This window comes from Camelina sativa, chromosome 14 (genome assembly GCF_000633955.1).
Source record: "Camelina sativa cultivar DH55 chromosome 14, Cs, whole genome shotgun sequence".
Lineage (NCBI taxonomy): Eukaryota > Viridiplantae > Streptophyta > Magnoliopsida > Brassicales > Brassicaceae > Camelina > Camelina sativa.
The window spans coordinates 13909512-13937511 of NC_025698.1; the positions used below are offsets into that span (position 1 = coordinate 13909512).

General features: G+C 37.8%; 6 protein-coding genes and 2 long non-coding RNA genes across 9 annotated transcripts in view; 2 read left to right on the forward strand and 6 right to left on the reverse strand.

Moving 5' to 3' along the window:
• On the reverse strand, positions 637–1478 carry LOC104741398. The gene is made up of 2 exons (XR_760311.2): positions 1276–1478; positions 637–932 (listed from the first exon to the last, which is right to left on the reverse strand). It is a non-coding gene; the product is annotated as an uncharacterized LOC104741398 (long non-coding RNA).
• LOC104741397 (65-kDa microtubule-associated protein 8) lies at positions 817–3942 on the forward strand. Its single transcript, XM_010462256.1, has 12 exons — positions 817–895; positions 972–1101; positions 1192–1395; positions 1500–1757; positions 1861–2073; positions 2247–2402; positions 2480–2636; positions 2727–2878; positions 2958–3045; positions 3183–3256; positions 3344–3418; positions 3499–3942. Exons 2-12 carry the CDS (start codon positions 1018–1020, stop codon positions 3802–3804), a joined length of 1767 nt encoding a protein of 588 aa, XP_010460558.1. The 5' UTR covers positions 817–895; positions 972–1017; the 3' UTR covers positions 3805–3942.
• Positions 1519–2717, reverse strand: LOC104741396. The gene is made up of 4 exons (XR_760310.2): positions 2624–2717; positions 2452–2509; positions 2221–2370; positions 1519–1602 (listed from the first exon to the last, which is right to left on the reverse strand). It is a non-coding gene; the product is annotated as an uncharacterized LOC104741396 (long non-coding RNA).
• LOC104741399 (probable methyltransferase At1g27930) lies at positions 5172–6439 on the reverse strand. The gene has a single exon (XM_010462257.2). The coding sequence runs from the start codon at positions 6284–6286 to the stop codon at positions 5417–5419; it is 870 nt and encodes a 289-aa protein (XP_010460559.1). The 5' UTR covers positions 6287–6439; the 3' UTR covers positions 5172–5416.
• On the reverse strand, positions 6455–7100 carry LOC109125050 (probable methyltransferase At1g27930). Its single transcript, XM_019235514.1, has one exon. The coding sequence runs from the start codon at positions 6911–6913 to the stop codon at positions 6455–6457; it is 459 nt and encodes a 152-aa protein (XP_019091059.1). The 5' UTR covers positions 6914–7100.
• LOC104741400 (ABC transporter B family member 13-like) lies at positions 9463–14342 on the reverse strand. 2 transcript variants are annotated; one of them, XM_010462260.2, is made up of 9 exons: positions 13930–14342; positions 13784–13838; positions 13516–13667; positions 13229–13429; positions 12754–13013; positions 12142–12682; positions 11280–12063; positions 10952–11193; positions 9463–10871 (listed from the first exon to the last, which is right to left on the reverse strand). In XM_010462260.2, exons 1-9 carry the CDS (start codon positions 14209–14211, stop codon positions 9666–9668), a joined length of 3723 nt encoding a protein of 1240 aa, XP_010460562.1. In that variant the 5' UTR covers positions 14212–14342; the 3' UTR covers positions 9463–9665. The 2 variants fall into 2 exon arrangements, with proteins under 2 accessions (XP_010460562.1, XP_010460561.1); XM_010462259.2 differs by having other exon boundaries at positions 13516–13691.
• LOC104741401 (non-specific lipid transfer protein GPI-anchored 1-like) lies at positions 23022–24444 on the forward strand. Its single transcript, XM_010462261.2, has 2 exons — positions 23022–23457; positions 24051–24444. The coding sequence occupies exons 1-2, from the start codon at positions 23097–23099 to the stop codon at positions 24284–24286; spliced, it is 597 nt and encodes a 198-aa protein (XP_010460563.1). The 5' UTR covers positions 23022–23096; the 3' UTR covers positions 24287–24444.
• Positions 24709–28000, reverse strand: part of LOC104741403 — a 3973-nt gene continuing 681 nt past the window's right edge. Inside the window, exons 2-8 of the mRNA XM_010462262.2 lie at positions 27791–27870; positions 27631–27694; positions 27179–27240; positions 26657–27076; positions 25967–26449; positions 25476–25688; positions 24709–25116 (exon numbers count right to left, since the gene is read on the reverse strand). Of these exons, the coding sequence (XP_010460564.1) occupies positions 24850–25116; positions 25476–25688; positions 25967–26449; positions 26657–27076; positions 27179–27240; positions 27631–27694; positions 27791–27870 (1589 nt within the window). The 3' untranslated portion in view covers positions 24709–24849. The remainder of the gene's footprint in view (positions 25117–25475; positions 25689–25966; positions 26450–26656; positions 27077–27178; positions 27241–27630; positions 27695–27790; positions 27871–28000) is intronic.

Below are 28000 nucleotides of genomic sequence, written 5' to 3' on the forward strand. Positions count from 1 at the left end.
AAAAAAAAAAAAAAAAAAAAAAAAAAAAAAAGACGATGGAAGTAGCAATAGATCTTAAGTTTCAGATCGCCGAAGACATATAAACTCATTGAAGTTATACTAGTATTTGTTAATTAGTTGAAGAGCTCCTTTTCTTATTTATTCAAGAGACGTATCAAATAAGTCATTATATTGTACACGAGTAACAATTTAAACCTCAGATGTAGTCAATGATAAATATAATTATAAAATGGTGGCGAAGAAAAATTAAATTTTATTAATGTCATTCACACAAACAGAAATATGCAAGGACAGCTTAGTATGCTATGCAAGGACAGGTTGATCTAGTATATTTTAAAGACACCCGCCTTACCTCAAAAAAAAAAATTATTGGTCAATATGGTCGCAAGAAGCCTTCATAAATCAATTTTCACAAGTTTAATACAACAATATAAAAAACTGCGAAGTTCTTTTTCTTGGTGTAGACCCAAATTAATGTGGTAGTAACAATCAGATATTTTTATATGAAGAAAGGCAAGTTACTTGATGAAATCAAATTAATCATATGAGAATGAAAGCATCTCTATATCTTTACTTTGTAAGAACAAGAAGTTTACTTTGAAAGAAGCCACATGGTGAAGAACCGCTCAGTCGATCTAGATAAGTAAAAAGTTAGCACTAGAGGTTTGCTTAGGAATCAAGTTTTGAATGTCATATATAAAGAAATAAAAACATCTCTCTCAGGCTTTTCATACAGCAGAAGCAAACGCATCAGCACAAAAGCGACTCCTAAACTTTACCAAATTCAGATGAAGTTGAGAGAGAGAAAGAGAAAGAGACCTAAAACTGAAGAATCAAAGGAGGAGGAGGGAGATGCGGATGAGCCTTCACTTAAACTGGAAGCTTCTGTAGCAGAGTATGTGTCACTTTCACACTTGTCTTCAAAGCAAAACCTGCACCAATAGCACAAACTCTCATAACTCAGTTTCCAGGTGAAAAAGAAAGAAAAAAAACATTGGAGAATTCATCCATCTGAAGATGGGTTCCCTTCAGACACCTATAGGAATGAGAAGCTCATCTCTGTTAGATACATCCTGCGGATATTTGCTCAGAGAGTTACAGGCAAGTTTGTTCAATGGTGCTTTTTTTTTTTTTTTTTCAAGTAACAAGAGTATTATGATAGATGGATATGGTCATTGTTTTTGTACACAGATGATATGGGATGAAGTTGGAGAAGATAAGTTTGAGAGAGAGAAAGTGTTGCTTGATATAGAGCAGGAATGTGTAGAGGCTTACCGGAGAAAAGTTGACCAGGCCAATGTTTCGAGGTCTCGTCTACATCAAGAGCTGGCAGAATCTGAAGCCGAACTCACTCACTTTCTTTTGTGCCTCGGTGAAAGATCAGTACCTGGAAGGGTAATTTCTATTCTTTAATATTCAATGTGAAGCAAAGGTTATTCAGTAACCAAAGCCAAGACTAATTCCTAGATAACTTTGTTGTCATTTAATTCTGTACACAGCCAGAGAAAAAGGGAGGAACACTGAGAGAGCAGCTGGATTCTATAGCGCCTGCACTGCGTGAGATGAGGCTGAGGAAAGACGAGAGAGTGAAGCAGTTCCGAACTGTCAAAGGGGAAATCCAGAAAATATCAGCAGAAATAGCAGGTAGATTGACATATGAAGACTCTACTAGAAAGATAACCATAGATGACAATGATCTTTCTGATAAGAAACTCGAGGAATATCAGAACGAACTGCATAGACTCAATGATGAGAAGGTACATTAGCAATATACAATTTTGGGAACATGCCTTGCTTTTTACTTAAACTGGCAGTTTTGGCTTATCAATCATGTTATCTTTGATTGTTTTGTCACACAAGAATGAGAGACTACAGAAGGTTGAAATATACATATGCGCCATTCGAGATCTATCAGCAACATTGGGAACAGAAGCATCAATGATTATAACAAAGATTCATCCAAGCCTTAACGACCTCTATGGAATATCCAAAAACATCAGTGATGATATCTTAAAAAAGCTCAATGGCACTGTTGTGTCTCTCGAAGAAGAAAAGCACAAGCGCCTTGAAAAGGTTAAAGCTAATTAGACATGTTTCAATTTTTATTGTCTAGCATATCTTGGGGAACATAGCTTAACAATTACTCTGAAACACAAACCAGTAAAGAGACACACATTTATCAAAGAAAGAAAAGGTGGAACCAAGATATTGTTATCTAACCTTCTAAGACATCTTACAAATGGCAGCTTCACCATCTTGGTAGAGCTTTATCCAATCTTTGGAATCTAATGGATGCATCTTATGAAGATCGTCAAAAGTTTTCTCACGTCATTGATTTACTATCATTTGCACCATCAGACGTGTGTGCTCCTGGCAGCATTACATTGGACATAATTCAGCAGGTATGTAGTAGAAAGGATCCATACCAAGTGATAGATGATGTTGACTGACGTTTCTTTTGTGCAAAAATTTTCCCAAGGCTGAGGCTGAAGTCCAGAGACTAGATCAACTGAAAGCAAGCAGAACCAAAGAACTTTTCTTCAAGAAGCAAAAGGAACTAGAGGAGACATGCAACATATCGCATATGGAGACTCCATCAACCGAAATGGGAAATATAACAAACCTTGTAGACTCTGGTGAGACAAACTGTAGCTTTCTGCAACTTATGTGTCTCTTTATTACAAATGTCAAACTCATTGCTGAGTTTTCATACTCTTATCTTAAAGGGGAGATTGACCATGTCGACCTTCTCACAACCATGGATGAAAAGATAGCAAGGGAAAAGGAAGAAGCAGCAAGTAGAAAAGGAATAATTGAAAAAGTTGGTAGGTGGATGTTAGCTCGTGATGAAGAGCGCTGGCTAGAAGACTATGACCAGGTTTCGCTATATTCTCTATCGACGTGGCTGCATTTTATCTCCGTAGTCTAACTCATGCAACAAACACTTATTGTCACAGGACGAGAACCGGTACTCAGTAAGTAGAAACGCTCATAGAAACCTAAGGAGAGCAGAACGGGCACGCATAACAGTCAGCAAAATCACAGGTAATATATATAAAGCAGTTCCTTTGGATCCAACACTAACAAAGCTACTAATGACATTTGGACATGAACATGCCTTTTCTCAATTTAAGAAGGAAACCACACACTAACTAATAACCATACTATGATATTCCCACCAGGATTAGTGGAATCAATATTGGCCAAGACTAAGAGTTGGGAAGCAGAAAGACAAAAAGTCTTCTTGTACGATGAGGTAACAAACGCAACTTCATGCCTTTGTGGATTAACACAATAAGAAACTCTAAATTAGATAGAAGAAATTTACCTGTTACTTCTTCAGGTACCTCTTGTCTCAATGTTACAAGAATACAATAATCTGAGGCAGGAAAAAGAGGTGGAGAAGCAAAGACTCAGGGTTAGTCTTCTTCTCATAAATCCTAAAAATAAATCATGAAATGTATCATAACTTGAAACTGTTTGACAATAAAAATGCAGGAAATGAAGAAGATGATCATTCCACAAGCAGTGGCAGAGCCAGATAACTTTTATATGGCAAGGCCAGCTAGCAGCAATCGCCGAATAACAAATCGAAGCATCAATGGTGGATATGGCAACAGCACAAGTCCTATGAACCGAATGTATTCAGGAGGATTCAACAATACTAGTAATTACACAGCACTTGGCACATCTATAAGGAGAGAAAACAGAAAGAGCCAGGCGTCAAAAATACCTGTCCTTAGGCTTAATCGTGACGAGACAAGTTCAGTTGTATCGCTGTTTACAGGTCCATTGTCTCCTTGAGAGAAACTTCAGTTTTATATGACTTTTCACATTCAAAAATAAAAGTATATTTCCCTGTATAACCAAACCAAGACTTTTGGAAACTGTGTGTTTTATTTATGAAACTAATCTTGAGGCTTCGAGCCTCCGCCACCTCCACTACCACAAATTCATACATTTTCATGGATTGAGCTAGCTTCCACAATCTTTAACAGTGGTAAAAATTTCCAGGTGAATGATTTATACTTGACTTTTGGGTAAAAATTTGATAAATCCCAATGTAAGGTCAAGAGTAATTAAATTGACTGGTTAGAGAATGAGATACCTGTAGTCTGTAGACTCTGTAGTCAGTCTGCATCACTACGAGACAGCTTGATACCGGCGCTGATCTGGGGGTGGCGTGAAAGATCCACCGCTTGAGTTTTGGAATTATCTCCGCTATATAGTTCTAAATAAAAGATTATTGCATTGGTTTATGTGTTAAACTTGTCTGGTGGTTTAGAGTAAAAGATTGGACATAGAATAAATTGAGAATCACCAGAAAAATTAGAGAAAAATACTTACTCACCAGTCACATTTTAAACAATCGAGTAAAATTATTTTCATTGAATTTTTTTGTCTTTTCATATTGTCAATATGTTTTCCTTTATTTTTGAAAGAAAAACAATATATACATAAGTAGACTTCTTTTCTAAATTCTAATTTCTAAACTATAATACCACACATTAGACACATGTCACACATCCAATGTATTACCCTTACTACATAAGTATTTTTTTTTCCTTTGCTATGTAATAAAACCCTATTAACATAAGTAGATATTAGAAAACTCATAAATAATAATGTATATTCAAAAGTTGTAACTAAAAAGAAATTAATGTACATGGTTTTGGTTACAAGAAAACAGATTATGGTGACTGTTTGGGTCTATACGTAAACGTTAAAAATCTACAGACTATTAAAAGTAGATATATATTAGATGACACCACTTGTATGTATTTCCGCGAGATCTATAATATTGGTAAAACGTCCACATCGCAACTTGTATATTTTTTTAAAAAGAGAAAATTCATTTGGGGTCTGCTTAAAAAATTCGACACACAATTTAACGAGAGATTCTTGTCGTCATATTTATTTTCCTTTTCATTACTTTTTAAAGATAGTAAAATCGCAAAAGACTCAAAAAAAAAATACCCGTCGGAAACAAATATCCAATATATACCTTTCGTGCGAGACGTCAGACGAAGAAAAGTCTGAGTCACCACCTCACCTCACCACATGGACTACTAGTCTACTACTATATAGAGTTCAAATATAGACTATAGTAACTAGTAAGCATTTAAAAGTCTTGAAAACGAGTTAGATTTTTTGTAGTTTCCTACAAGATATATAAATCTCTAATTATTACCATATATATATGATAAAAATGTGATACATATATAATGCCGGATGCAATCGGTGGGACACCCCACAGTAACTAAAAATAACGAAACATGAGATGTAGATCCAAAACTGTCGGGACTAAATCAAGATAATAAGTGAACCCTATGTTGTAAATAAGATTCCTCAAATAAGTAAAAAAGGGCAAAAGAGGCAAAAAAAAAAAAAAGGAAGAGGGATACGTGTCACAATCTTAGCAAAACCTATAATCACCGGCGTCAACCGTAGCGTTCGCAGCCACCGGAGGAATAGCGAAATGCCATAACCTCCCGGCGGCGTTGACTCTGTACTTCCTGCATAAAAACTCCTCGGCGAAAGTCTTCTCCACCCTCCGGTTAACGTCGTGCAAGAACACGTGCGTGACTCCAGGTTTCTTCCGGTTCCTAGCCATAACCGCCGCCGAGAAAATCGCCGCCATTCTTCCCGGAGCTTCAGCGAAGTAACCTTTAGGAGCATCGACCATCAACAGATCCCACTCTGTATCGTAGAACTCATCGGGTAGTCCCGTGAGAGCGAGCTTGCACTTCTCGTTTCCCCGGAGATAAGACTTCGCCGGGAAACAGCTAGGCTCCTTCTTGTACGAGCGTAGAAGCGAATCGGCTTGCTGGAGCTGCGTCCTGTAACGCACGTGATGCGCACGCAAGAACGGAGAGTCTTTGGTCACTTTCTGGAACCATTCAAGATCTTCTTCCAAGAACAAGGTTTTGCCGCGTGGATTCAAAGAAGCCCACATGAGCGAGTCACGGCCGAGACCGAACACGAGGAAGTTAGCAGGAGCTAGCTTTTTCAAGATGTTGAAAGAGATCGAGATCTCGGCCATGTTCTGTTGCGGGACGACGGTGGATGTAGCGTAGTGGACGATCGCTTGAAGCTGGATCGGTGTGGCTTCGTATTCAGCAGCCGCGGCAACGGCTCGGCTTTTGGCGCTCGCGGTGGAGCAGAGGAAGAGAGTCTCGTCTGCGGCTCGTATGAAGCTTGTGAAGAGCAAAGCACCGCCTACTAAACCAGCTAGTAAAACGCCGGTGATGATCCATCGTTTCTCCGATGGGATTAACGTATTCATCTTTTTATTTCGATCTCAGATCTGATTTAGCTTTTTTTCTTTATTTTTTTTTTAGTTTTATTTGTTTGGTTTCGATTTTGTGGTTTTGGTCGTTGAGAGACCTCGGATGAGAAAAATAGCAATGTGAAGAGGATTGGTCATCGGGGGACTGAATAGGGAATTGTGATATTATTTCTTGGAGATGANACGCACGTGATGCGCACGCAAGAACGGAGAGTCTTTGGTCACTTTCTGGAACCATTCAAGATCTTCCTCCAGGAACAAGGTTTTGCCGCGCGGGTTCAAAGAAGCCCACATGAGCGAGTCACGGCCGAGACCGAACACGAGGAAGTTAGCAGGAGCTAGCTTTTTCAAGATGTTGAAAGAGATCGAGATCTCGGCCATGTTCTGTTGCGGGACGACGGTGGATGTAGCGTAGTGGACGATCGCTTGGAGCTGGATCGGTGTGGCTTCGTAGTCAGCAGCCGCGGCAACGGCTCGGCTTTTGGCGCTCGCGGTGGAGCAGAGGAAGAGAGTCTCGTCTGCGGCTCGTATGAAGCTTGTGAAGAGCAAAGCACCGCCTACTAAACCAGCTAGTAAAACGCCGGTGATGATCCATCGTTTCTCCGATGGGATTAACGTATTCATCTTTTTATTTCGATCTCAGATCTGATTTAGCTTTTTTTCTTTATTTTTTTTTTAGTTTTATTTGTTTGGTTTCGATTTTGTGGTTTTGGTCGTTGAGAGACCTCGGATGAGAAAAATAGCAATGTGAAGAGGATTGGTCATCGGGGGACTGAATAGGGAATTGTGATATTATTTCTTGGAGATGGTCTGGTTAAATGACACGTGTTCATATCCGACCACTGAAGTAGCTTTGGCTTAAGTGGATGATATGAGCCAGACACGTAACTGTGGATTATTCGAATTTTGAAAGTAAAAAAAATATCTGCGGACATATGTTATTTTATTGGAGTATGGGGTTTCGTGCCCACTTTGGTTTAGGAAAGATAACGATTAATAATAATAACAAGATCGTTCTTTTTTTTTTTGTCCAATGTCCATACTCCATTACCGTTTCAGTTGTTTTCGTGCTAATACATATACTGGGTACGTAATCATTCAATCTACTGGTTTATCGATGGAGCACGGTTAATTTGTTTAACAATTTTTTTTTTTAATTATTATTTTTTAAAAATTTATTATGTTAAAATATAATGGGTTTTCTCAAATGTACTTGGATTTATATTATATACAAAAGACCCAACATATACAAAAAGAAGAAAAACAACGTCGAAGTGTCTTCGCCGGAAAGGAGGATCGGATCCTGCTGATCAACCTGAGACAGCTGTTCGAACTGTAGCGCCGGTGGTTGCAAGATCGACGGCGTTGCAGCGGATTCACCAGATCGAATCCCTTGACGGAAGCAACCCAGATCCGTCAGTTCTCCTTCTCCGGTGAAACCACCGGACCTGCTACAAGTTTTCCGACCAGTTCAGGCAACCGATAACAGGTTCCGCGAAGTCAGGTCCCGTTCCTAACAACCTACTCACTCAGATCGAACACCCCCCTTCTAACTCCGACGACAACCGCTTCCTTCAGGTAACAACTCTTCAATCCGGTCCGGTGGAAGCAAGTATCGTGGCGGTTTGCAGACGATGGTGGTTCAATTCACCGTCCAACATCCCGGAAAACCCACGAGAGCCTAGAAGCTGTCAAACTCCACAGTTAACCACCGTGACAGCGCAACTCAACCCTCCTGCCTCCCAGCCGACTTCTGCCGCAACACGCAGCTCAGATTGGACGGCTGAACCCCGAGAAAACTCCACCGCGAGCCACCGCGACTTGATCAGGAGCTTCCCGAACTGCCAAAAAAAGCCACAGTCGCATCGGTTGGGAGACCAAACCACACCTCTGTTGCCGGAGAAGAGATCTACCCACCTCTGCCTTCCTCTTGCAGATCCAAAGCCTGCAAATTAAGCGCCGCCCTCCTTACCTGACATACAACACCAAACCACCAAGCAAAGAACCGCCTCAACTGGAATGAGAAAACTCTCACTACTCATCTGGAGCCAACGAACCGCCGGATGAGAAGAACGACCCACGAAGAAACCACACCCGATCTGCCAGATCTGGTTCCGGATTTGATGCCGTCCTCAAGCACCATCACCAAAACTTTCACCAGCGGTCACCACCAACAGAATCTTCGCTTCACGCGCCGAACAGACTCACCAGAACCACCATCCCGAGTGACCAGACCAAGACGGAGGACCTCCTTACCGATGGGAAGAGAGATGTCAGAAGGAAGAGTGAAAAACTAAAAGAGGATAGAAAGCCATCTCCGGCGCCGGAAGGACACACCGGAGAGACAAGAAAACCTAAAACTGAAAGTTGGTTTTTAGAGAAAAGGGAAAGAGAAAGGAGAGAGAAAGTTGTCAACTTATGATTAACAACTTATTTATTACATGAGTTTTGTGGATTTAGTTATCTGATCTTTTAATTTCATATCATAATTTAGCCAAAAGATATTTTATTATGAAAAGGGGATATTGTTTAAGCAACTTCATGCATTCTAATTAAACACTTCTCAATGTTGTTTCCTTGTAAGAGGTAAGATCATATTTTTTTCCTACTATATTTGTGGACTGTGCTCACCTTTAATATTCAAATGTTCGCTATTCTAGAACAAAGAACCAGTATTTTTTTTGGTTAAGTTTTTGTATCCACCCAGTTTCTGAGCTCAAAATGAAAAAAAAAAAAAAAAAAGAGTATAATGTCCAAGACTAATTTTTGGATTTACTGGCCGGTTGAGTCGTTTATGAGGGATACTCATGTACAGATGTCATTATTGATGGATACAATTATGTTCGTCGCAAACACGTTGACAGTTTGGGAGTGAACAACATTTTGTCATGCTTCCATTCCAGCTGTTGAAATAACATCATAACTCAGAATAGTTTAGTGGCCTTTATAGTGTTTAATTTATTTAATTTCACTGTACATAATTTTAATTTTTATCGACCAATATTACTGAACGCTAGTGAAGATAAATTATAGCCGATGAGTAAAAAACTTGGGATTGCATTAGGTACATACAAAAGTCTATAAATAGTATAACATAAAGAAATTGATTATGAAATAAGCAGAATATATATATTCTCTACATAAATATATATTCAAGCAAAGCCCATTTTATGTAACCAATTATAAGATACAGTTTGTGCTATTTAAATATTTACTTAAAGTTTACAACAAATTTTGGATACAGAATATTCAACGATCATGACTTCAACCATCGTATGAGAAAAAAACAAAATGTGAGTCAACGATCATAAAATAACTCCGCAGATATTTTTTTCTCTGCGGACATAACTCCAAAAGAAACTTCAACGATCATGAGTCACACCACTTCTTGAAGACTCGTTAATTGCTTATAAAACCCATTAGGTATGGAAACAAGCTCACTATGGCTTCCCTTCTCCACAACTCTTCCTCTATGCAACACAGCGATTGTGTCTGCTTTCCTTATGGTCGAGAGCCTATGAGCCACTAGTACTGTGGTTCGTCCCTTCATCAGCTCGTCTAGTGCCTCTTGGACCAGTTTCTCCGAGCTTGTATCCAAAGCACTCGTTGCCTCATCAAGGAGAAGTACTGAAGGATCCTTGAGAACCGCCCTCGCGATAGCCACTCTCTGTTTCTGACCACCTGATAACTGCGCTCCCTTATCACCCACGTGCGTCTTGTACCCTTCTTCCATCCTGGTTATAAACTCGTGTGCGTTCGCGGCTTTTGCGGCTCCGATGATCTCTGCCTCTGAGGCGTTTTCCTTTCCGTACTTGATGTTCTCATATATTGTCGTTGAAAACAGAGCTGGTTCTTGTTGGACTAGCGCTATCTTTTTGCGCAAGCTACGTAGGTTTAGGGTTTTTATGTCTTGCCCATCAATGCAGAGATTTCCGTTGTTAGGATCGTAGAATCTCATGATCAGTCCAATCACCGTGCTCTTTCCCGAACCACTAGGCCCTACGACCGCAAGACTTTTTCCGGCTGAAACTCGGAGGTTTAGATTTTGGAAAATGGTGATTTCAGGTCTCGTGGGATACGCAAAGCTTACGCTTCTAAACTCTATATCTCCATTGATCTGAGTGATCAATTGTGAGTTAAGCTTGTTTGGAGTTATCTTAGTCTCTCTATGTAAAACCCTAAAAACCGATCCTAGTGCTTGCGTGCCTTTCACGATATCTGGAGTCAAAGCAAGCGTTTCCGAAACTGAGAAAGCCGTGACGATCAGCACCATGAAAGATTTGATACTATCCCCAAAATTTGTCTCCTTGTGCTTAATCAAAACCGATACGTACCATAGACCAAGAGCGTAGGAACAAAACGCGAGGAACTGAGACAAACCATATCCAAATCCAGAGATATGACCTCTCACAAAGGCATTCTTGGTGGGCTTACTTAGCTCACTAGTAAACTGTTCTGAGATTTGCTTTTCAACACCAAACGCAGCGACAGTTCTTATATTTGCAATCGCTTCACGGGCCACTGAAGTTGCTTTAGAATAAGCTCTTGTGTAGTCTCCTCCAAAGCCTTTTAGAAATAGTTGCTGTAACATATAACATTTCAATCGTATTCCGTTTCAAGATTCATAATATGGTTTAGAGGATCTTTGAATTTTTGAATTACCTCTGTAAGTGAAGCGGCAATGAGAAGAGGGAAACAAGCTGTTACAACAGCTGCAACACGCCAACTGTAGTAAAATGCAAGTGCTAATGCTGTGACAGTAAGAGACAGATTTTGGACTATTGTCGAGAGGCGATCTGCTAGAGCACTCCTCACCAAAGTTGCATCGGCAGCTAAGATTGAAGTGAGTGAGCCAGTATTGTTCTCATCCAAATCAAACCACCCAATCTCATTTGAAAGAATCGCTGCAATTATTTAAAGATATGATATACATTAGTCAAAGAACCGACCTGAACCCAAAGCAAAGGATGTTTAAGCTGATTTTGTTTACCTGAGAACAAGGATAAGCGAACCCTTGCCGTAAGACGCTCTCCCATAAGTGTGTAGAAGTAATGTTGGAGGAGATATATAGGAGCTGTTACTATTCCAGCTACAACAAAGATAATAGCTACCTTTTCTATGTCACGTTTTATCACGTTAGGATGAGGCGAATAGAATGCAGTCAGAACATAAGCAATCCCCATAGAGAACAATGGAGTCTGTGCTCCAGCAAGAACTGCACCAATTGAGCCAAGTAATGCATAAGGCCATTCTGGAGCATTCAACTTTATCAGTTCCCATATCATCGAAGATGAGCTTAAATCTTTGGAATTTGAATCATTTTCGGTCTTCTCTTGGTCTCCCCTGAAGCTTGAAGTCCTCCTTGAGCTAGAAACTCTTCTTGAACTAGAAGATCCAGCTTGTGATCTAGATGTTTCAGACATTATTGATCTCGAGTTTTCTTGAGGTTCTGTCTCTTGGCAATTCACAAGAGCCGCGTAATCTCCTCCTCTTGATATAAGCTCTGAGTGGCTACCTGTTTCCATAACCTGACCATTTTTCAATACAACAATCTTGTCAACATTTCGAATGGTGGATAATCTATGTGCAACGACAATTGTTGTTCTTTTTTCCATGACACTGTCAAGTGCTTGTTGAACAATCTTCTCTGATTCGGCATCAAGAGCACTTGTTGCTTCATCTAAAAGTAATATCTTTGGATTTCTTAGAACCGCTCGAGCAATTGCAATCCTCTGTTTTTGTCCTCCTGAGAGCTGAGTTCCTCCTTCTCCAACCTATATGAATGGTTTGACGAATAATAAAATAAAGAAGAAATATGAGAAGATATGATTATGAAAAATCATATACTTTACCTGAGTACTGTAACCATTGGGTAATGATTTAATGAAAGAATCTGCGTTGGCTGCTTTAGCAGCTTCTATGATCTGAACCATACTTGCACTCTCTTTACCAAGAAGAATGTTGGAAGCTATGGTTGTGGCGAATAATGCTGGTTCTTGACTCACTAATCCCATTTGTTCTCTCAACCATTTAAGCTTCAGGCTCTTGATGTCATTTCCATCCAAGAGAATCTCTCCTGAGTTAGGTTCATAGAAACGTTGCACCATTGATATGATTGTGCTTTTCCCTGAACCACTTGGACCGACAAACGCAAAAGTCTTGCCAGAACGTATTGTGAAACTAAGATTTTCAAAAACCATGTTTGGTCTAGAAGGATATGCGAAAGACACTTGATGAAACTCAATCCTCCCAGCTACATTTTCCAATGTTGCTCCATTGTCTAATCTGTCAGAACTTTCAAGATTGTTGTTCCCTATCATTTTGAATATATTTGCAGCAGCGACTCTGCCTTTGGCAATCACGGATAAGCTAGGCGCGGCTTGACCTAAGGCGCTGCAAGTGCAACAAAATGAAATTCAATTTTATGATATATCAAGCAAAAGAATCAGATTTTTTAAACTTACAATCCACTGAAAATGACATTGAGGATCGTTGTGAACGCTTTTGCACCGTTGGTTTTGCCGTGACGTACAAGAATACTTGCATACCACAAAAGTAAAGCCCAAGCACAGAACAAGAGGCTATATGTTAATCCAACTCCTAAGCCTTTAGCAAGACCGCTCTTTTTACCGAGTTTCAGAGCTTTCTTTAGAGAGGTTGAGTAAGATTTTACAGCTTTCTCTTCTCCTACAAATGCATACACTGTTCTCACCTGTGACATGACCTGAAGACACCATAGAGAGTATTTTCTAGGATTAACCCAAGTGTTAAAGAGAATTCATTAAAAAAGAAGAAATTAAGTTCTTGATTTGTGTTTGCTTAAAATTTTTTGTTTAAACTTGAAATTTTTATGTTATATTTGTTGTGAAAACTTCTTATACACGTTAACGTAGAAGTTAGTGTATAAGAACACTTAAACGAAGAAATTATTTTTTGAACCTCTTCTGCGACTTTTCCAGCATCAGCATAAGCAGCTTCACTCTTCTCCGAGATTGTGGACATAATTATAGCATATCCTCCTCCTGCAATTGCTATTAATGGAACCACTGCTAACGTGAGCAGCGTTAGTTGCCATACCGACAAAAAACCGATGACAAATCCCGCAATGAACTGAGATAAATACCGCAAAACATGGTCTGTCTGAAACAGAACAAAACATTTCATCAGTTACATTATTCTTTTTTTTGACCTTAGAATGAATCCATATATTAGGAAAATTAAAGTACCTTATCGCCAATAGCATCTTGAACCAAGATTGCGTCACTTGAGATGTGATAAATAAGATTTGAATCTCTAGCTTCTGTATCAAAGAAAGTAATGTCTTTCGCTAAGATTGATTTGAGATAATTTATCCGCAACCGCGCTGTTTGTCTTTCCCCTGTTTGCATCCAACAAGCAACTCCTACCAATAAACCATTTCAATTTTGAAACATCGAAAAGGGATAAAACTTAGTAATAATTTGATAAAACAGATCAACGTAGATAGAAACGTACCTATCCAAGCTGATACCAGATTTACCAATCCTAAGTAGACCAAGTACAGAGCATTCTTGAAAAGACAAAGCACCAAATTGTTATGTAATTAATCAACTGAGAGAATAAAAAAGATTTTTTTCATTGATAGCCGTTGTTGAAGAAACCTTTGAAACATGAGAAGATATGGCTTTAGAATCTGTAGAAAGATTTCCAAGAGAATCTAGCATTTTCCCGAAGAAGACGAAGAAGAGCGGAAGCGTAGCGCCATGAACACAGGCGCCTAAACCACCAAGCAACATCAGAAAGTAATCAAGTTTATCTGCTGCGCTAAACAAACCCATCAATGACACTGATTCCTTCTTCATCTTTTTATTCTCCTCCTTCTTTGCTTCTGTCTCGGCTTGGATGTTTCTACTAGAAGATGGTTCTATGTTATTGTTATCCATTGTCACCGAACACAGAGATTAAGAAAAAATAGAGAGGTACTTGAGAAATAAGAACGTAGATGAGGAAAGAGGGGTTTAAGGGGGTTGTGTTTCTTGTGGGGAAAGCGAAGAAGAAGGGTTAAAAGCAATCATGAAACAGAGACATCTCCCTCGCTTATTTAATGAATAGTATTAACACTGAAGTCTAATCTTACCTAAAAGGCGATCGTTCTAACTGTTTTTGACAACTCAAAGTTAAAGCTTTCCCATAATCATAATGGGTAGGTCGTCATATTAATGTGTATATATCTGTATGAAGCCTGCCCACTTTGTTTTATGATTGTAACGTTTTCATCTTGTTTTTAGGGTGAAAGGATATGTAGACATTTGCCATTTGGTACCCTCATTGATAAAAATCGATCCCTACTCTGACACGTTAATATAATTCTATGTTTAACGCATAGTTGAGATTTAATTTGTATGTAATATTTATGGTGAATGATCTACTACTAAGAATGGTTTTTTACGACGTGAATGCTAGAAATGAATGTTAAAGGTATATGCATGGTAAGTTTGAGAAACAATTAGTTGTCAACTTAATAATATTATTGTCTTTTTAAGCTGTAATGATATTACGTACGAACGCAATACGCGGCTGTCTTTAGTCCAAGAACTTAAACAAATTTTTGAATATTTATTGAATGTGTACTGGTTGTTGTCTTGTTGATAAAGAAATTCGCAAATATGTTTTGAGCTGTTGTATGTGAGAATAACAAAGCTATATATATTCACTAATTCACAGGGTTTCTGTGATAGTGTGATGATGATTGGATCTAAAATATCACTCTTGAAAAAGAAATTTTTTACGCTCGAGACGAGTTGCGGTTGATGTGTAGATTGATCAAAGAGAGCACAAAAATGAAGATTCGGGAACAAATGTCTAGGCAAAAAAATTTTGGACGTAGGGATCCACAGCTTTTGAATGGGCGAAATAGACGAGGATCAAGGGTAAAATAGTCTACTAGAGTTTGCGTTATGAGACAAAGTTTATGTTAATGGGGAAGAGTATTTGGATTATTGTCAGAGCCGTGCAGACGTTATAATAAAATAAACCTTCGTCTGTCATATCCAATTTCGGGAAAAAAATTAAAAGCATATATTTATAATATTTATCACTTTTATATATAGTTTATTCCTAATAAAAATCATATATTTTTACAATTATATATGAAGATTGGCTTATACTTTATATGTTACAACTTGAAAATTCAAATATTTATAAAATTTAGAATCAAAATATGGGCTCATCTACCATCTGGTTTTAAACATGAGTTTATACCATATTAATTAATTAATTAAAAAAAAAAAGACAAACTAGTTAAACAGTAAAAATTACAATAAATTTTTGCCAGATTTCTTTTTGTTGTTATTCCTGATCTTTTGATTCTAATGTAAAATAATACAGTGGTTAACTTTTACGTCAACGTTTTTTTTATCAATTTTTTTTGTCAAAGTGTCAAATTAAATTTAATTAATGGTTTAATTTCTATTTCTATTTACTTTATTTCGGTTAGATGTGTTTCACCCTAATTTTTTTTAGAATCACAAGTAATCATCGTAATTGGTAGCCTTATTATTAATAGAAATTTTGGTTAAGAATTTTTTTTTTAATTTGTTTGTTTGTTTATTTATTTATTTTTATTATAATGATAATGGTGTTCATTTTGTTAGCAGACATTTTTGTTTTGGTTAAACTCAACCATTTTATTTTTCATGGCTTGTGGTATTGGTTAACGACGTTCGGCGGAAACCGGACAAACCGAACCGGACAACCCAAGAATTTCGGTTATCGGATCAAACCGAAGAAAGAAAACATAACCGTTCGGTGCAATTAGATTGGTTAATCGGATTTCGGTTCGATTCGGTTCGGTAATCGGACCGATCAGTTTACTAAAACCCGCAGAAGTATATAACCCTAAGTCCCTAACCGTCTCCATTAACCCTAGTTTTCTCTTTTCTTTCTTTCTGAGACAAAGTAGTCGGCATCATGCGATTCTGAAATCGACTCCGCAGTTCATCCTTTTTTTCCAATCTAATCATAATATCCTCTATTTTTCTTCATCAACTCATCTTCTTCTTCTTCTAGAGAGTTCTACTTCCTCATCTTCTCAGTCTTTCACGATCTACAACCCGGATTGAGAAGTTTGTAAAAGTCAGTTCTTTTGTTGTTCTTCATAGTGAATTTGTATGTGATCTTTTGATGTTTTTAGTAGTCAATTTCTATATGTTCGATTCGTTAGCAACCTTTTAGGAGATTGGATAAAAAAAATTAGGGTTTGAGTTCCAATTTCAGTATGAAATTTGGGGGGTTTTGTTCCTTAGTTGTTTGTCTCTGTCAATTGGTCTATCTCCGATTCGTTAGCAACTATTTCAGAAAGAAATTGGAACCGAAACCCTAAATTTTTTGAATCAAAAAATTTAGGGTTTGGGTTCCAATTTCAGTATGGAATTTAGGGGGTTCGTCTCCATCAATTGGTCTATATGCAATTTAGGGTTTATCTTGTATGTATTTTGTTTATGATATAGTTTCAATATGTTTATTAATTCGGGACATTTTAGGTTATGATTCGATTTGGGACAGTTTAGGTTAGGATTTGATTTGGGACAGTTTAGGTTTATGCCGGTTTATCTTCTATGTACTTTGTTTATGAATATTATTCTAAGCTAATGCGAGCATTAAATTGATTTGTAGATGACTGATGAGAACGAGGAGCGTCCAGTTCAACCCGGACAACAAGAAGAAGATGCAACTGCGAATGTTGATGTTCAAACCGGGAAGAAACGCCCAAGACCTGCATCTGCTGCTGATAAGCCTCCCAAACCATGAAAGAAGTATGCAAAAAGAGCTCCTGTTTGGGAACATTTTCTACAAAGGGAAGGAGAGACTCATAAGAGCTACTGTAAGTATTGTGCAGCAGAGATTGGTTGTGATACTAAAGCAGTGGGTACTAGCCCAATGATAGGTCACATTAATAGATGCAAATAGTACAAGGATTGGGTGGAAAAAGAAAAGCAGAAGGTTCTAACTGGTGATAACAATGGGAATTTGAAGGTGATCAAGTATGATCCGATGCTGTTTAGAAAGTCAGTTAATGAGATGGTAGTCGTCAATGAGTTGCCACTCTCATTTGTAGAATCAGATGGATGGAAGCGGTTCTGCTTCAATATTTTGCCGCTGTACAAGACATTCTCCAGAAGGACTTGTAGTAAAGACATTGTGGCGATGTATCTAAAAGAGAAGGCAACTTTGAAGAATTTGTTCAGTGTAGAGAAACAAAGGGTTTCTCTAACTACGGATATATGGACATGTCCTACTACTTCTTACAGCTACATGGTGATCATGGGTCACTGGATTAATACTGAGTGGGAATTGCAGAAGAGGATTCTAAGCTTCAAGGTCATCACTGATCATAAAGGAGACACCATTGCAGGCCAGTTGATGGATTGTTTAGACTATTGGAGGATTGAGAAAGTCTTCACAGTTACAGTTGATAATGCAAAGAACAATGACAAGGCTTTGGATGCTTTTAAGGATTAGTTAAGGCTGAGAGGAGGAGAAGCATTAGTTAGAGATGGTGATTATCTACATATGTGTTGCTGTGCACATATCCTCAATCTGATTGTTGGAGATGGTTTGAAGAAGGCAAATCATCATATTGTTGCGGTTAGAAATGCAGTGAAGTATGTTCGGTCATCGTTCACTAGGCTTAAGTCTTTCGCATTGAGGTGTGACACTAGTAAGATGTGTAGAGGGAGTCTGCCATTGGATATTTGCACACGCTGGAACTCAACATATCTGATGTTGAGTTCTGCTTTGAAGCTAAGGAAGGCTTTTGAAAAGATGGAAGCTGAGGACAAGTTGTACTGTGATTATTTTGAGGAAGATGATGAGAAAACAAAGGCTAAAAGAGTTGGACCGCCAACTCATTCGACTTGGGATGAAATTGCAATGTTGGTAAAGTTTCTCAAAATCTTCTATAAGTGCACTTTAATATTCTCTGCTTCCAATTCGGTTAGTTCCACCTTGTGCTACAATGAGATTGTGGACATTGAGAGGAATCTGATGAGTAAGTGTACCAGTCCTGATGCAGAGATCAGAAAGCAGGCTCATGTAATGAGGGATAAATTTGATAAGTATTGGGATGGGTTGAAGAACATGAATCCTCTGGTTATTGTGGCTAGTGTCTTTGATCCTCGAAACAAGATGAAGTTTGCTTCTCTCTGCTTCGACCAGCTGTATGGTAAGGACACAATTGAGACTCGGCACCTCAATGCAAAAGTTTCTGATGTAATGAAGAACCTGTATGATCATTACATCTATAAGCTGAGCACACCAGAAGCTATAGAAGACACCACTGCTTCTCAGCCACAGTCTAACGTTTTTGAGTTATTAGATGATGAAGATGGTTGTGAGGGGATACTTGCAATATTCGGAAAGGTGGTTGGGTTGAAGAGTAATGCAGATAGCTTCAATGAGTTATAACAATATCTAGCAGAAAAACCTGAGCCCATAGTAGATAATAAGTTGGGGATGGCTTATGATGTTCTAAGTTGGTGGAGACGTAGTAGCTCAAAGTATCCGGTCTTGTCAGAAATGGCTAGAGATGTTCTAGCCATTCAAGCCTCATCAGTTGCTTCAGAATCGGCTTTCAGTACAAGTGGGAGGGTCTTGGATCCTTACAGAAGTTCTCTAATCCCTTACATGGTTGAGGTTTTGTTGTGCACCCAACAATGGTTAAAGTCTTCTTATAAAGGAGAAGCAGTCGTAGCAAACTTGGCCCAGATGTTGGAAGAAGTTGAATTCTTTGAGTCTCTCGGTAAGTTTAACTTCTCTAGGTTTAGTAATCCTTTCAAATCTTTTTATATCTATAAGTTTACTAATATCTTGTCTCTGTTTTCTTCTATAGATTTTCAGAATCCAACGGAAACTATTCAATGATTCTTCATAGTATGACAGGTATGATTGTGGTTCTAAGTGTTCATATGCCTTTTCTTTTTGTTTTTGATTAACATTGTTTTCGTTATGATTTTCACAGGTAGGAAGCTGCGTATTTTGTCTTTTTTGATGCGGAACGCAGCCTTAACAATGGATGGTGTAGTACTGACTTTGAAGCTGCTCTTTTGACTACTTTTTGATGTGAAGTAGCATGCTTTTGTTGATGGAATGATTTTTTGATGTAATGCTAGCTTAAACTAGATAAAATGCTAGCTTAGCAGCTTCTCTAATGGTCTGTAATGGTATGTAGTACTAGTAGCTTAAAGCCTTTGTGAAAAAGAAACGGAATGCTTTAAAAAGAAATTAAGGGTGCTTATTAATTATTAATGTACAATTGTTGTTGTTTTTTTTTTTTTTGTAACAGTTCCTCGAATTCAACCAAAATTCCTCAAGTCTTCCTTGGATTATAAAAGTTTTCTAAAAATATATATATTGAAATGGCATAGCTATAATTGTAAATTACGAGTAGTAATTACTGTTAACTTCCAGGAGTCATTTTCATGATTTACGAATTTAGCGTCCCAATAAGAGAGAGATTGATTGATATAATATAATAGACCCAACAAAAGTCACATGCATATTGAGATACAGTGAAATGAAGAGTGAGTGAACATAGCCCATTCATTATTCTATGAATTATATACTCCATAACTCAATTATATTTCTTGTGTAACAAATTCAGCAACGCAAGAACATGCACGAAGCAGCTGGGCAGGCTTTTATCATTAAATCCTATGAATATACGTTCTGTAGCCTCTTTACCTAATTCACTAATTCCTAAACGCGTCGTAGCAATTGCTCTGTAGTATGGAAGCATTTATCACTATTCAACAAATTTTTCTAAGTTGTGCTATCCCTTGCACTCATCTCGGCCACGTTGATTTTTTGTTGTTGTTCTTCTGCTAAAGAGTACTTTAGCTTTATATGTTCATATTTGCATTCTCCTCTATGCTTATAATTTAAACTTTAAATACAAATATAAGTATATATATATATATTTTTATTTTTACTACAAAAACTCTAATTAAACTAGCTAGAAATGAACCTAACTTAAGGAGGAGGACCCGATGAAATGCAAGAAGGAAAGATACAATATAAATGGGGAGATGTCGATCGGCTCTACCTCTTTCTGCATTATCTCTTCTCATTAATTGCACTATCAACTTATTTCTTTTGCATTTATCATCTATTTATGCTCAATACAGAACTATAAGCTCCTTTATAACTTGAGGTTTCCTTAGTAAAATATTCAATTATGTTATCATCGCTTTTTGTTGTTGTTGTTTGTTATTTGTTATTTACTTTGTTACTTAGGTTTGATTATAATTGGATGACTTATGGTTTAGTTTTTTTTCTGGAACTATATAGTTTTTTTCGGATCAAAATCAACGCGGCATGCATCATAAAATTCATCAACGCGGCATGCATCATAAAATTCTGTTGACATGAAACATCGTAAGTTTCAACACGGTGCAACCATAAATCATTCAACTCTTGAATCAATGCCTGTAAGAATACATCAAGAGATCGCTTTGGATGTTCTGGCCCGGGAATAAGGATGGTGAGGAACAAAAACTCTCGTTTCATGCATAGAAATGGCGGTAAATTGTAAGGTGTTAAAATGACTGGCCACAATGAATATTGTCTCCCATGCTTCCCAAATGGATTAAAACCATCTGTACTTAATCCGAGGTAGACGTTTCTGCTCTCGGATATGCAAAACTCGGATAAACTTCTTGAAAGTGTTTCCATGCCTCTGCATCTGAGGGATGTGCAATATCTCCTTGGTTAGAATGCTCTGCATGCCACCTCATATTAGCTGCCGTGCGATCAGATTGGTATAACCTTTTCAGTCTTTCACTTAACAGCAAATACCACATACGCTTATACTGAACTCGTACTCTCCCACCGGTTTCTTGATAACGAGGTTTGCGACAAAATTTACATGATGACATGTTCTCATCTGCCCTCCAGAAAATCATACAGATATCAATGCAAACATCAATCATTTGGTATGACAAACCAAGACCAGACACCATTTTCTCCACTGCATAGTAGTTAGCCGGTGATAGATTATCTTCTGGTAAATAATATTTCACAAAATCAGCTATCGCATCAACACAATCCTCAGACAAATTAAAATCCGTCTTTATGGTCATCATCCTAGTTGCAGCTCACAAAGGGGAATGACCCTCTCTACAACCATCATATCTCGGAACCTTAGCTGCATCTAACATATCAAAAAATCTCCTTGCTTCTAAATTCGGTTCGTCTCCTATGTTTCTATCTTCTATAAACGAGGGAATATATTCACGAAATGAATCATTAACCATTTGAACCATACCTATGTTTCCGCCTCTAGGTTCTTCTAATTGTTCCTCAACAGATGCACTAGTACTAGCTACATTCCCTAAATCTACTTCTCCATGATAATACCACACCTTGTAATTTGGTCTAAACCCATAACTATACAAATGATTCCACACTAAATTTATATCTATAAATTTATTATTATCACAAAAAGGACATGGATAGAGCATCATACCCTTTTTCTTGCAAATATCTTGATTAGTGGCGAACTCCATAAATTCGGTTAGTCCGTTAGCAAACTCATCCGTCAAAAGCCCAGTGTTGGAATTGTACCGCGTATTATACATCCACTCACTTTGATTTTGATTTCTTAAAGCCATATTGTAAGTGTTTGGATTTTTTTTTCTCACAATAAACGACATAACATACGTCCACAATTTATATACAAATTTCAGGACGTAACCGACCGATTTCCGACCGATTTTGAACGTGACAACGGTAACTAACGGATCTATTGCAATGGATCTATTGTAACGTTAACATATTTCGACCGTTTACCGATCAATTCACAAACGGTAAAATATTGGTTGGAAATCGGTAGGAAATTTATAGCCGTTTACCGAAGATTAATCCGGTCGTTTAAAACTGACCGTTTATTGACCAAGTTTTAAATCGGTCGGAAATTGGTTGGAAAACAGTCGACTTTTACTAACGAATATATTCGTCGGTAATTTCGTCGGTAATTTCCGACCGATTTCCAACCATATAAATCTGTCGTTAATTTCCTACCGATTACCGACCATTTTTTTCTCGAGTCGCTTACCGGTTGGAATATGGTCGTTATTTAAACCGACCATTATATCGGTTGGAAAATTCGTCAGAACTGGTAATGTTTTCTTGTAGTGTATCATCATCCGATAACTTTATTAATGACCCACAAATTAGTTAATTAGGATTTCAATCTATTAATTAATTGTAAAATTACTTTTAGCCATATGAAAAACAAAATGATTTATGCAAACTATTCTATACGTAGATAATTCCAAATGCAGATATACATAACCATGCATATGTTTTTTACATTGCAACATGTGAACACAAAATTGCAAAAGTAAATGAAATGTATATGTTTTTTACATTGTACCACATATTTTCAACAGATTGGGCATGTCTTAAAATTTAGTATTAGCAACACGTTATTATAAGTATTACATTGTTTATTTAAGTTACAGGCAAAATCACTGTGTGTAAAAAAACCTCTAAAATATGCAGCATTTTCATTTTCCATTGATAATATATTCATTCGTTATTTCACACTCTCGCGTCAATAATATCACACGCAAACAAAAGTAAGGTCAATATACTTATATCAGCGTCGTTGAAGACTTGAAGTTAATATGTATAGGTGTCTAAGCTCCCAACTACACACCACAATGGCATTTAATACTCACAACACACACCTCAAAGTCATATTGCTTTTAAATACACAGAGAGATAGAAACCCCAACCAGCAAAACAGTAAGGCACCAGAAAGTAAAAAATGATAATGAAAGCTCTTCATCTCAATCTCTTCCTAGTCACCATGACGATCGTTGCTTCCATCTCCGCGGCTGCACCGGCGGCACCAGCGGGTGGAGATTTGGCTGAAAAATGCAGCCAGGACTTTACGAAGGTGACTTTGTGCTTGGACTTTGCGACCGGGAAGGCAACGACTCCATCTAAGAAGTGTTGTGACGCTGTGGAAGATATCAAAGAGAGAGATCCAAAGTGTTTGTGTTACGTGATACAACAAGCCAAGACAGGAGGACAAGCCTTGAAGGATCTTGGTGTTCAAGAAGACAAACTCATTCAGCTTCCAACTTCTTGTCAGATCCAAAACGCTAGCATCGCCAACTGTCCAAGTACGTCTCCTCCTTTAATTCATTTTCCTACTAGCTAGCTAGTTCATATCGTGTTTTCATATCTCAATCTGTTATTGCTATCTTTCATCCATCTAAATGCGGATCAAACCGGGACATGCAAATTACCTTTCCTGATTTTGAAGCTATACTTAGAGAAATAGAGATTCTAGGGTCTGATGATTACAGAATTAAAATAAAACAACCATGACCATGAGTGCGTGATTTCGTAAGTTTTAGTATTCCAAGGTGATTTGATTTTTTATTGTTAATGAGTTTTTCAAATTAGTAAATTAATTTTATTTGTCCTACCTATACAAAAATTTATTTTCATAAGCTTATTTATTATATGGGAGAACCAGTAACCATATAATCCGCTACATACCCTTTAATGTGACAGGTGCCGCGGGTTGCCACTATTACTTACTGTATAGAGAATCTCATTTAATTCGTAGCACATTTATAGATATAACCTAACTTTCCCCACAGCTGATTTGAAGACGTAAATAAATAAAAAAAAGCTAACATAAAGTGAAGTCATGTTTAATAGACATTGTTAAGTGAGGCTAATGTTAAAATGTTGGACAAATGAACAGAGCTCCTAGGGCTTTCCCCGAGCTCGCCAGACGCAGCCGTATTCACAAACAATGCCACATCATCAACAGCACCAGTGGCGCCAGGGGGTAAATCTCCAGCAACTCCAGTCACGTCCACGGATAAGGGAGGATCATCTTCCACAAGGGATGGTCATGCCGTCTTGGCTCTAGCCATCACTTTGATCACCGTCTCCTTCGTCTCTACCTTGCCTAGACATGTGACATTAGGGATGTAATAATGTTTTCTTTATAATGTGGTTGGTTGGTGCCATTGTTTTTGCCACTTTGTTTCAAATTTTCAAAACTATCTATCAAGTGTGTTAATTTCTTTGTTCGGACATTTGTTGCCTTGAGTCAACTTCCCACTTTAAATTTGATCTCTTTCCCCACGCAATTTAATTTGTCCAACGTTCAAACAGGAGCTATCATGTGCTACCTAGTGTTACCTATTACGCCTAGGCGGCTCACTAGTTTTAAGATTTTTCATTTTTTTCGATAATAAAACTGAAATCAACTACAGAAGTTAGCTTGTTTTGTGATTATTCAACACAAAACTTGACCAGCTTAATCTATTATTACGTTTATTTATCAATTTCATTATTCATTTAAGATACTAGTCAATCACTTTTTTGTTGACAAAATCTAAACTTTCGGATAGTTAGCAAGACAAGCCAATTGTTAGGACCTTGAATTTATCTTACAACCTATGTTCCTTACGTCCGTGATCAGTTGTACAAAATGAAGTGTCTATTTAAACCTCAGACAATCCAAATCCTAAAAGAGAAGAGAGGTTTATTAACTATTTGGGTTTGTTTTGTAAGGCCAAAGCCTCTGCAAACCTCGTGGACATTTCCCTTACAAATTCGTCATGGGGAGAATTTGTGGAATATGTTGGACCAGAGGTTGCAGAAAGTGCGAGCGATTCAAGAACAGCACGTTGCATGGCTTTTCTGTCTTGAATCGCTCTCTGTCGCTCTTCGTAGAAGCTAAAGTCATCGAGAATCGAAGAATACATCTCACAGCTCCTGAAAATGTTTAACATCTCTATACCTTGTTCCAGTCCCACCTACAGGTACAGAAAAGATAAAACTATTTCACATCTTATCATTTGAATGTCTGGCCAAATGTATTGAAAGTAACTTCAAAGTTGAAAACTATGTTCATGATATTTGATAGACGCGTCTTTGATTTCAAATCCATTCTGGATCAATCCATATAGAGTGGAGATATAACTGCTCTCATATATGAGTATATGATATGATATAAATTTCAAAAGAAGCATCAATCTTAGTGTGCAGTAACAGCAAACTTTCATTATAAATGCACTTTGGGAATGAAAATACGATTCACAATTGTCAAATCTGTTTGCATAATTAAAGCATGAAATTGAGCGATAAGAAAAGAATGCAGAAGATTTTAGTTTACCTCTTGGGTGTCTCTACTGTTAGTGACTGGCTTATTGTCATTGTTTTCAATTATGATGTGGCGAAAGAGACTGTTGGGAACATCTTTGACGATAAGCCATCTGACTGGGAAGTGTCCTGACCATCTATCTTGTTGCCAGTACTCCACACTTGTGTTGAAGTCAACCGGTCCAACCATCTCAGCCACTCCACAAAACTGTGCACTGGCATTCACCTGAAATTAAGTTTTTATACCCTTCTTCTATTAGGAGTTTCAGATCAAAACCAAAGTGACAAAAATAGAACATTAACAGTAACATCTCAGCAGTGGGTTGAAGTATAGATACACAGATATATCATGAGATGTCAATCTAGGTGGACAAAAGACTGACAATGCAATGTCAATGTTGAATAAACAAGCAAGTGTAAATATCTTCCAAGAAAATTCTCTGTCTCAACACTCATAGCTTCCAACAAGTTTTGACTTGTAATGAAGAAAAATAAGCGATTTACCGAGAACAAAAGAAAGACTGGGCATGCCACATCTTTTGTCTTTGCTTCACGATAGGCAGCATCCAACTTTTTGTTTCTATTTTTGGTGCTTGCCCAAACACAATACTTTATGCTCTTGTGGACATTATCCTCACTATATGACTTAATAACAAAGAACTTCGCGTCCCTGAACTGGGAGAGCAGATCTTGTTGACAAAAACTATCAACTCGACCATAAGTGGTATCACTTTTACCATTTAGCCTGGATGCCCTAAGACCTCTGTTTCTCTCGGTCGGCATATCAAGCATGGCAGGGATCTGGGAGTCATTGTAGCTTCCACTTCTTGCCTCATAAAGAGGTGGCAAGTTATAATCAAACTCCCAAGTTGGGCTAGAAGAAGAAGCAGAGAAAGGGCTTCTTTTGCATTGAGTATAAGCTTGCTCTCTGTAACTTAAGCTTGCAGCAGATTCAAAGGCATCATGCATAACTCCATGCGGTGGACCCTGCGTACATTGCATCAATTAGATCTATATAGAAGTTTGCTAGGATTTTTCCGTTAAGAGAGGTCAGACATATACTAAGATCCAGGAAAATGGGGACAACAAAAGATTTAAAGGTGTATAGGTTCCAATAATCTTAATTACTAAGCTGTACAAAGAATGCAAGGAAAAATCCCTTGAGTTGTAGAGGTAGTGAGTAGAATAACTAACCATATCGAAATCATTTGCAGATAAGTCCACTGCACCATGGTGCTTCATACATGTTCTGGTAGATGCCATTGGAAGAAACATATTTTCTCCACTGAGAGGGTTGAGATCCAGACCCCTAGGTTCTCCAAATCTATTGTTTCTGAAGTCAAAATTTCCCCAAGAGCGCATCATATCATCAGTCTCACTACTGTTACTTTCATTCGCATGCCTATCAAAATGTCTAGAGTTCGCCTTAAACATGTGAAACTCCGGAGAACTACGAATATTTGACGAGTCAAAAGGAACGAAACGTCTTGAATCATCAGAGTAGAGGTCACCATAACGCTGCAGTGATGATTGATTTCTTCTGGTAGAATGAGAAGACCTCTGAAAATCTGATGGTACACCATTACCATGGTAAAACATTTCATTTACCATTCCCTATATCAATTGAATAAGAAACCGGAAATAAATGAACACATCAACAACATCAGAAATCAAATCAAGTAGAATGGAAAAGCATAGATTAAGTGATTTACGCACAGGAGAAACATTTTCAAAGCTTGGAACATCTGTATGTGGTTGGTACGACCTTGGATTATCAGCTGCATTTTCATAGAAATGACGGCATTAATGAGCAACAAGGATATCTCAAAAATAGTACTACAATAACAGCTACGAAGCAATAAAATCCACAATTCTTGGTCACATGGGGAAGGAAGCAGAATTAAACAAGTGGTGAAGAATTTTCATGGGCATGTGACAATGTTTCCCCTATTGCACTTAGAAGAAGCATATAACAAAACAAAGATAACAAAATGGAATAGATTAAGCAGGTGGACTTCTGTATAAGAAAGATTAAGCAGCTCTCTGGTGAAACAATATGGTTGAAGAACATGATAATCTCTAAAAACCACAATCAAGTTGCACCAAAACGAACAACGAGCAGAATATTAGAGAGCTGATAAAAAAAATAAAAAAAAAGAGTATCTAACCTCCAAAGGAACTTGCACTTGCAGAAAAAGCATTACCACAGAAAGGGCGAGTGCTAATCGTATCCTGAAATTAAAAATGATAAACACAATATCAATTTGGTGGTAGCAGCTTACATTACAAGACAAAAAGCAAAGGCAAAGCCATTGTAATCAGAGTCACCTGATCTTGGAATACACTCAGGTCACTGTTTAACCTCTCTACCATATCCATCTCCAACGTGCTTAAGCCCTTACCTGAACCTAAAATCCAAAGAAACAAAAACATTTTTTTTATATAAAAAAAGAGCAGATAGACACAACATCAAGTAAAAAAAAGCTATAATACATCAAAAGCAGCCTAGTAAGTGAAAGAATCCCCCCCCCCCCCCCC

Bases quoted from the DNA above. Each gene is read 5' to 3' on its own strand.
- LOC104741397 (XM_010462256.1), top strand. From the start codon at position 1,018: ATGGGTTCCCTTCAGACACCTATAGGAATGAGAAGCTCATCTCTGTTA. The intron at 1,102-1,191 runs GCAAGTTTGTTC...TTTTGTACACAG, and splicing joins ATTTGCTCAGAGAGTTACAG to ATGATATGGGATGAAGTTGG. The intron at 1,396-1,499 runs GTAATTTCTATT...TTCTGTACACAG, and splicing joins AAAGATCAGTACCTGGAAGG to CCAGAGAAAAAGGGAGGAAC.
- LOC104741399 (XM_010462257.2), bottom strand. From the start codon at position 6,286: ATGAATACGTTAATCCCATCGGAGAAACGATGGATCATCACCGGCGTT.
- LOC104741400 (XM_010462259.2), bottom strand. From the start codon at position 14,211: ATGGATAACAATAACATAGAACCATCTTCTAGTAGAAACATCCAAGCC. The intron at 13,839-13,929 runs GTTTCTTCAACA...TGTCTTTTCAAG, and splicing joins TATCTTCTCATGTTTCAAAG to AATGCTCTGTACTTGGTCTA. The intron at 12,683-12,753 runs GTAAGTTTAAAA...TTGCACTTGCAG, and splicing joins AATGTCATTTTCAGTGGATT to CGCCTTAGGTCAAGCCGCGC.
- LOC104741401 (XM_010462261.2), top strand. From the start codon at position 23,097: ATGATAATGAAAGCTCTTCATCTCAATCTCTTCCTAGTCACCATGACG. The intron at 23,458-24,050 runs GTACGTCTCCTC...ACAAATGAACAG, and splicing joins TAGCATCGCCAACTGTCCAA to AGCTCCTAGGGCTTTCCCCG.